The sequence below is a fragment of the Octodon degus genome, unplaced genomic scaffold, assembly GCF_000260255.1.
Source record: "Octodon degus isolate 3935 unplaced genomic scaffold, OctDeg1.0 scaffold00004, whole genome shotgun sequence".
In the NCBI taxonomy this organism is placed as follows: domain Eukaryota; kingdom Metazoa; phylum Chordata; class Mammalia; order Rodentia; family Octodontidae; genus Octodon; species Octodon degus.
This window is the reverse complement of record NW_004524580.1, coordinates 23800241-23809360: the sequence shown is the minus strand read 5'-3', so window position 1 is coordinate 23809360 and position 9120 is coordinate 23800241. Positions and strand designations below refer to the sequence as shown.

The following is a 9120-nucleotide window of genomic DNA, read 5'->3' as shown; positions in this document are numbered from 1 at the left end:
ACATGTATTTGGTACAGGGACTCACTATACAGCTTGGACTCACAGTGATCCTCGGGGCTGGGGATTTGGCTCAGCGGTAGAATGCTTGCCTGGCAAGCTAGTAAGCCCTGGGTTCGGTCCTTAGCACCAAAAACAAAAACAAAAACGAAAACAAAAAAAAAATCAACCTCCACTAAAAAACAGTTCAACCAAAAAAATACAGTAGAATCAAAAAAGACCAAAAACAAACAAGGCAACTCACAGTGATCCTCCTGTTTTCCGTCTCCCTAGCTCTGGGATTATAGGCATGTGCCACCATGCCCAGACTTGGTTGTGGGCTCAGCGTACCCCAGGGATTAAACTCTGGTCCTTGTGGCTTGCCAAAGCAGGTGCTTAGTCTGCTAAACTATCTTACTGGCCCTTACAATGAGTTTTTACTCCCTTATGCATTGAGAAAACATTTCTTGAGCTTCAAGGCCCTGCTGGGCACGGTTCCTGGGCATTAACAACACAGCTGAAGCTGGGGATGGTGGCTCACTCATGTAATTTGCAGCATGAGAAGCTGAGGCAGGAGAAGGCTGTGAATTCAAAGCCAGCCACCCTGTCTTGAGAAACAATATAGCCATGAACAAAGGAGGAAAAAAATGTTCTGCTGGGATACAGCTCAGTGGCACAAGCACCTGTTTGGCAAACACAAGGTTCTGAGTTTGATTCCCGGTACAAAAAAAGAAAAGAAATATCCCACAGCCCCAGGAGAAAGAGATAATAAGCACCAAGACAGCTTTCTTTTTTGGGGGAAGGGGGGTGGGGCAGCATAACTGGAATAGAATTCAGGATTTTGTACTTTCTAGGCAAGCAAAGACAGCTTTCTTGGTGAATGAGCCCAGGAGAAAAAGACATCCAAAAAGGGAGAAGAGACCAAGGTTGTAGCCAAGAGGTCTAAAAAGGGGTCCCTGTGAGAGGCCAGAGGTGGTCCACAGAAGGTAACAGAGGAGAGCAGTGCTTGAGTGTGCACAGACCCCGGCGGGAACCACACATTACCAAAAACAAGCAGCAGCCATGCTCTTACTGAATAACCAGGTCCCTGGGTGGCTGAGCGCAAGTTCCCTTCCTGCCCTGTTTTGAGAGGTAGAAAGGAAGGTGAGGAGAGAGCCAAAAGAACAGTTAGGAGGCTTGGCAGCCTCCCAGGGGTTGTGGTGGGAGCCTGACCTGGGGTGGGGAGCAGGAGTTACATTCTGGATTCTGACAGGAGGAGGAAGGAAACCCTTGTAGAGGGGTACGGAAAGGTTAGCAAGGATGACAAGATGCCCGAGTTCTCGGACAAGGCATCTAAAAGAAATCAAGTTGGTATAGCTTACTGCTACTTTAAAAAACAAAACAAAACAGTTGCTGAATGTAATAGTGCAAGCCTGTGATCCCAGCACTGCCTTGAGTTCAAGGACAGCCTGGGCTACATAGCGAGACTCTATCTCAAACAAACAACACCCCAAATCAAAAAAGGACCAATTATCACTTAACCTATGTCACATTATTCATTCAGCCAAAACTGAGAAATACTGTATCTTTGGGTAAAGGAAGTTGCTCTGGATAAATGGCTATGCATAAGCTATGGGGAAACAGGAAATTTAGATTTAATTTACTTCATAATGTGTGGATTTTTTTATTTTTTGAGACAGGCTGTCTTGAACTCACGGCAATCCTCCTGCCTCAGCCTCCTGAGTGCTGGGGTTACATACAAGTGTGTGCTACTACACTTGACAAGAGTTTTTTAAAATAGAAAATATAGTATTTTGTAATTTTTAAAAAACCAACTAGTTAATAACTTAGAAGAGCCTGATGTGATGACACATGCACATAGCCCCAGCTACCGAGGAGGCTGAGCCAGAGGACTGGTTTAGCCCATGAGATCAAGATCAGCGGTGTGTGTGTGTGTGTGTGTGTGTGTGTGTGTGTAGATCAGCTGAGGGAACAGAGCGAGAGGCCTGTCTCACAAACACAAACAAAACAACAACAACAAAAAAAAATCTGTCGTTTCTTCCAGACAGATAAGACTTTGTATCAGGCCAGTCTGTCTATTCTGTTCTGCTGTTGGGGAGAGGATCTTGCTATATAGTCCAAACCAGCCTGGAATCTATCCTCCTGTCTCAGCCTCCTGAGTGCTGGGATTGTAGATTATAGGTGTCACTTTGCCTGGTCTGGACGGGCTTCTTAAAGATCCTACAGGAATCTTACAGACACATGGTTTTTGTAACTGGCTTTCTCGCATGCTTTTTCCAGATACTTTTCTTCAGCACTGCTCTACACTGACGCCAGAGCAAGGGTCCGTCACATGTATTTAGCACACATAAGTCATCACCCTCTCTGCATTATGAAATGCGCCATCTGTGCCAGCATCCCCTGTGCTGTAGTCTTCTGAACACACTCTGTGTGCCTGTGATAGGTGTCAAAGGGCGACGCAGCCGCAGTGGGGGCACTCTGTGGGCCAGACCCGCCCCTCAGGCACGCCATCTGACACTCCCACTGCCACAGTGAAGTCACCCTTACCATGGCCAACTTCCTGGATCCTTAGTAAACATATCACCTTGTCTTCTTTCACTGCTAAGGTTGAACACTTTATTGCACTTACTGGTGTTTGTCTGTCTTCTTTGTGACCTATCTTCTATAAATTACATGTTTTTTTATTTGCTACGGTGCTGTGGAACTGAATCCAGAACCTTGTGCATACCAGGCAAACCATCTACCTTTTTTTTTTTGGCTTTTTGGGACAGGGTCTCACTATACCATTCAGACTGGTTTTGAGCTCACTTTGTAGCCCAGGCTGGCCTTGAACTTGCGACAATCCTCCTGCCTCAATCTCCCAAGTGCTGGGATCACAGACATGGGCCACCAGGCCGGCCTAGTGCAATCTACCATTGAGCTACATTCCCTAGTTCTGAAAGTTTTAGATACCTCAGTACTCTTTAGATAGCAAGAATTCAAGCCCTTTGTTTATATAAAGTTGTTGTTTTTGTTTTTGTTTGGTTTTCTGAGACAGAGTCTTGCTGTGCATCCCAGGCTGGCCTCAAACTCTCAGTGATCCTCTTGCCTCAGCCTCCCAAGTGCTAGGATTACAGGTGTGTGCCTGGCTTATTATCCAAATTGTTTGAGCTCACTGTAAAGTACATTGTATTTGAAGTTTAATTTTTGTGCAGTCAATCATATCTTTTTATGTGGCTTTTATCATATGAAAAATTCTTTTAATGTAAACTTGGTGACTTTTCCATAAGATGAAGATCTTAATGCTTTATCCTTCTTGTTTGCTGAAACAAATAGCTAGGTATAAAATTACTTCCTATTAAAGTAACTCAGTTATCTCCAAATTATAATTTAAGGCATTTCTTATATAAAGAATTTTGATATCACAATATAAAAATCTCTTTATCCCATCTGCATGGTGCTGTTAGCTTTGAAATACTATGTCACAGAGCCAGGTATGGTCGAACAGACCTATAACCCCAGCACGTGGGAAGTAGGCTGAGGCAGGAGGATAACCAAAGTGGGAGACCAGCATGAGCTACATAGTTAGATCCTGTCCCAAACAAAATAAAACTAAACAAGGACATCATGAAGGCATTCAGGAGGTGACCGCAGTAGCAAGCAGGAAAGTGAAGTACCCCTCAGGCAGTCACCTTCAGGGCAGGCAGGCCGAAGCCGTCAGTGAGACGATGTGCTTCCTCTTCAGAGATCTGCTCTTCACTAAGTCCCAGGCCAAGCTCCTTGAAAGGCACCACGCAGAGGTAGTTGGTGACATTGTCACTCTCAGAGTTCAGGGGGTAGGTTAAGTCAGGTTAAGGCAATCAACATACCTTGTCAGCACAGGAACACTGCCCTTGCCTGGTCCTGCCACGTACACTCACCTTGAGCTTGAACTTCTGGAGATTTAGAACCAGTTTTTAGGCAGAAATTAGACTAATATATTAACATAATATTCATGATTCTTGAGAATACAATTTTTTGCCTCACATGTAAATATTCCACACTTTAGGAGTGCTAAAATTTTGATGATTTTTGTTTTGGTCTTGGCTGGCTTAAAACTCTTGGCAATCCTGCCTTAGCCTCTCAAATGCAGGGACTATGGGTGTGTGCCACTATGCCCAGTGTCAGTAATTTCTGACATCTATCTTTTGAGATGGCACTGTGTATTTACTGTGTCATGGCTGGACACTCACTAAGCTGCTATAAATCCTCCCCCTGCATCCTGCAGGACAACAGGAGCCGAACACCACAGTGACAATGCGTGGAAGCAGCACTTGGTCTCTTCCAGAGTGCAAGTCAGACTGTTGTGATGTTTCCTCTCTTCCTTGAGGACATCTATAAGTATCAGTGAAAAACAGCTTTTCTCCTTCCATTATTTTGTAAAGAATTATATCCATACAATTCTCAAGACCAAACCATCTCCATGTTTTTCATGTTTGTCTCTGGTCATATGATGACCATCTTCTGATACACTGCTAGGCTAAATTTATAAATACTTTATGAAATCTTTTGTATATTTCTAAGGTGGTTCTACAGTGTTTATTCTTCATAATATACCATGTTTGGATATTGAGATTGTAGTTTTTCATAAATAAAATGATGTGGGGGAGCTTTCTCACCTGTTCTATGGGCTGAAATCTTATTTTTAAATCATAAAATCTTCCGAACCTGGAGATTAAACTTGTTTTCCAAACAGCTCTCTCTCTCTCTCTTTTTTCTTTCTTTCTTTCTTGTGGTACTGGGGCTTTCCAATTAGTTTTTGAACTAATACATTCATAGAATTAAAAGTTCATAAGGTGTTATGGGGGACAGGGAAAAGTGCTTCCCAGCCCTATCCCTCAGTCACCCATTCCACAGGCATGGTAGCGCACGCCTATAACCCTAGCCCTTGTGAGGTCAGTAAGAGGATCCCCTTGAGTTCAAGGCCATCATGAGCTACATGGTGAGACCCGATCTCAAAACAAAACAAAACAAAACAAAACAAAACAAAACAAAACAAAACAAAACAAAATGAAATAGAAATTATCAAGTCCCTTCCTCCTCTGGTTCATGTTTTTTAATTTTTTTTTTTTTTGGTGGAACCGGGGATTGAACTCAGTCCCTTGTGCTTGCCAGGGAAGTGCTTATTCTACTAAGCCATCTCCCTGGCCCCCCTCCTCTGGTACAAAGATTAAAGTCATGCTCTTTTGACTTTATTCTTTGGACCAGAGGAGAAAGGGACTTTGTAATTCTTTTCCCCATTAAAAATGAACTGCAGAAGCAGGGACTTTTTTTTTTTTTTTCCCCTGTCTGTTCTTGTCATTTCCTCTGGAACACATTTTCAGCTTTAGAAAAGAAATCAGCTTTAAATAGGCAACTATGGGGGCCGGGGAGATGGCTCAGTGGAATAAGCGCTTCCCTGGCGAGTGCACGGGCCTGAGTTCAATCCCCAGTTCTGCAAAAAAAAAAAAAAAAAAAAAAAAAAAAAAAAAAAAAAAAAAAAAAAAAAAAGGCAACTATGCTCTATAGTCTAACGGCTGTGCTCAGGACTTTGGAAGCCCTGTTTTTTCTCACACAGACAGAAAAGGATATTTTTTCAGCATGTGCAGGGTGGCCAGCCTTGCTGCTTGGAAGTTAGCATGTACAGTCCTGTAGACAGCTTTCCGCAGGCCAGCGAGCTGCGGACTGCAAGGCTGGCTGGCTTTATTAAACGAGCAAGCAGCACTGACCCTGTCAAGCAAACTTGAAAAGTAAAATGTGATACAACTATACAGGTGTCCTACAGTTGTTGTCCTAAACCCACAGTTCTATTAAGCTTACAACAAACATTTCTTTCTCATAATTCTCATTAGAAAATGATTGGAAGTATCCCAACTTAGATGTAAACAGCCATTTTCCTCCTACATACATAGCCCTCAGAAAAAGAGCAAGTTGTTCACTCTCAAACTCTCAGAGAGGAAATATTTCCTCCAATTCAGAGAAACAATGAATTTTAGTTGACATACAACAAAACCAGGAATATTTATGTACGAATTAGTTTTTATTTGTTTCATTAAGGTACTTTGCCTGCTAAAATACACTAAAGTGGAATTACTTTACAATCAGTTTTCAAAACCTATATTCACTGGATGTATGAAGGGCATCATTATCAACATATTCCAATTCATCTTTTTTTTGTATTTTAGGGCAGGGTCTACAGGGTGTTCAGGGTATTAGATCACACTTGTAGTGACCCACGTGTTTACAGCCTCACAAGAGCTCGGATTACAGGTGAGTGCCACCACACCCAGTCTTAATTGCATTCTCAGGGGTGGTAGCTGGGGTGGTGAGGTGTAGGGGGTGGTGGCAGCAATTTCTTTTTTTAGGCTTTTTAAAAATGTACTTGGGGCCAGGGAGATGGCTCAGTGGAATAAGTGCTTCCCTGGCAAGCACAAGGGTCCGAGTTCAATCCCCAGTTCTGCAAAAAAAAAAAAAAAAAAAAAAAAAAAAAAGTACTTTGTGCGGGTCTCACTACGCAGCTTGGACTCGTAGTGATCCTCCTGTTTTCAAGTCTCCCAGTGATGGAATTACAGGCGTGTGCCACTATACCTGGACTCTGTCACCAGCTCAGTGTACCTGGGGGAGGGGCCCAGTGTGACACATGGTGCCAGGGACTGAACCCCAGTCCCTGTGCTTGCCTAAGCAGGTGCTTAGTCTACTGAGCCTTCTTGCCGACCCTTCCAATTCTTTTTATTTTTTCAAAAAAACATTTATTTATTTATTTAGTGTGTGTGTGTGTGTGTGTGTGTGTGTGTGTGGCCAGCTCAGCCCACCAGGGGGTGGGGCTGGCTGGCATGTGGTGCTGGGGGATTGAACCACGGTCCCTGTGCTTTGCCAAGCTTGTTCTAAGTAGGTGCTTTAGACCACTGAGCCATCTCACCAGCCCCTATTTTTTCATTTTTTATAAATTTTAATGAGAAAGAAATAGTAATTAACCTTCTAGTTCTTGACATATATTTATTTATATATGTCCATTATCATATACGTGGCCCCTGTACAGAACAATGCAATACTTTATAAAAATACATTCTGTACATTCATAAAAGTAGGGCAAAATTACTTACCCACCTGCTGCCACTGGCACTTACCTACTCAAAATGAAGTAGGGTACGCGGAAAGATAACGGGACCAGTGGCCAGCAGGGGAATGCAAGTAGAAAGGCAAAGGGAGGGTTACCGTGTGACAGGCAAGCTACTCTCAAAGCTGTTCAAGAGGCACTTTAAGATTAACCAGAATATCTATTTACAATAGATATATATAAAATATGTTGTTTTACAACTGACAGTATGCATGATTGAACATTATAGATATTGGATGATACTTTTTTATCTAACGAAAACATCTAATAGCAAAACAACATCAGCATTTATAAACTAATAACAGTTGTAACTTACACTCAAACTTATAAGAAAGCCCAAACAAAACAACATCAAACCAAACTAAAATCAATAGCTAGTAACTGTCAGGCATATTTTTAAATTACGGGGATGTAGGCAAAGACAACAACAGCTCATAACTTCAATGTATGCCACTATTGTTCATGCTCCAGTAAATCAGTTTTTCAAGCAGAAAATATTTCTAAACTTATGACTCAAATTTTATCATTCATCTTTATTGTTTCATTCCACTGTCCAGTGAGATGGAGACAATGAAGCAAAATCTCCTCCAATATTTCCTCTGCCATCTGAATGGTAGAAAAGCATAGCCTGGAGTACACTGTGTCTACCTGCCCCACTTTACCTTTTCATGCCAATTCTATAGGTGTAGGGTGGAAGGTAACAAAAGGCACAGACTCCTCCCACGTGCCTAAGCAGTAGGCAAGCACACAGCCAATCAGCTAACCAGTGAGGCCATCCAAGAAAACGCTTTGTGGCTTAAGAATGAAAAGGAGACAGTGCTTAGCTTAAATCTCATTTTTAACTTAATTTAATACTTATTTATTTATTATTTCTAGGGAAAGGCCTACGGGGCATTCAGGATCTCATTACTAGATCAGACTCATAGTGATCTGCCTGTTTACAGCCTCCCAAGAGCTGGGATGACAGGCGCGCGCCAGGCATGGCAGGCCTGGGGATCGAAACCCCTGTCCCTGTGCCTGCTTGCAGGCGCTTTAATCTGATAAACTATTTGGCCAGCCCTTCATTTTTAATTTTAAAGTTTAACAAACAACTTAAAATTTTCTATCCTCTACCAAGAAGTGGTCTTAACCTAACAAAGAGACACCAATACCAGATTCTGAGGATGATTACTTTTTTTTTTTTAATTTTTTTTTTTTTTGCGGTACCAGGGCTTGAACTCAGAACCCTGCGCTTGTCAGGCACATACTTATTCTACTGAGCTGTCTCCCCAGCCCCAGGATGGTTACTTTTGAGTGGAGCAGAAGGAGGTACAAAATCCTGCTGTCTGGGGATCATTTACATAGGACTGTGGTGAGAACACAAGTAGGTGACTTCCATCCTCTGTCCCAGTTCCCCCAAGGCAGCTGTATGTCCAGAATGTCCCATGCTACTCTAGAGCACAGCAGGGTGAAGGATGCAAAGACTGGCAGAGGGTTTTCTCTCCCACTGCTCATGATTTTCCAGATAGAACTATTTAAAAGCAATGACTCTTCCTCACCATCTATGTACTTCTTCCTACCTATATAGACTGCCATGGTTAGGTAAGGTATTTAAGTTACTGAATAGGCTAGTCCAACTGCCATTTGTGAGCATTTAGCTGTGTACTGGCAACAGGCTTTACAAGTCCAAGGAATGGATGTAGCATCTGCTCCTGCATTTATAATTGCAGATTTTAGTTATAGCCAATAGTGACTAGAATTGTAGAAGGAACATAATTGGTGGCTCGAGTGACTTTCTTTTTAAAAAAGGGGAAGTAGCTAATAGAGCCTGTAATTCACTTAAAGCTGCACTGCTGAATGATTAGTTTCCTTTTAAAAAAATTTTTATTGAGAAATAAATATGAATGAGACAGTTTCACAGCTGATTAATAGGACAGTTTTGATAGTCAATATACTGTACACTGTTATCTTTTTGGTGGTTATCCATAGTGCAAGAAGCAGACAGGATATTCTGTCCAAACACTGTTAGTACACCTCTTTCTTCTCATTGA

The 9120-nt window shown here is 42.2% G+C and overlaps 1 protein-coding gene across 1 annotated transcript in view; it reads right to left on the bottom strand.

Moving 5' to 3' along the window:
• Vezt (vezatin, adherens junctions transmembrane protein) overlaps positions 1-9120 on the bottom strand; it is a 66485-nt gene that overhangs the window by 15090 nt on the left and 42275 nt on the right. Inside the window, 2 exon segments of the mRNA XM_023718067.1 lie at positions 3648-3795; positions 5566-5752. Coding sequence (XP_023573835.1) covers positions 3648-3795; positions 5566-5752 — 335 coding nt within the window.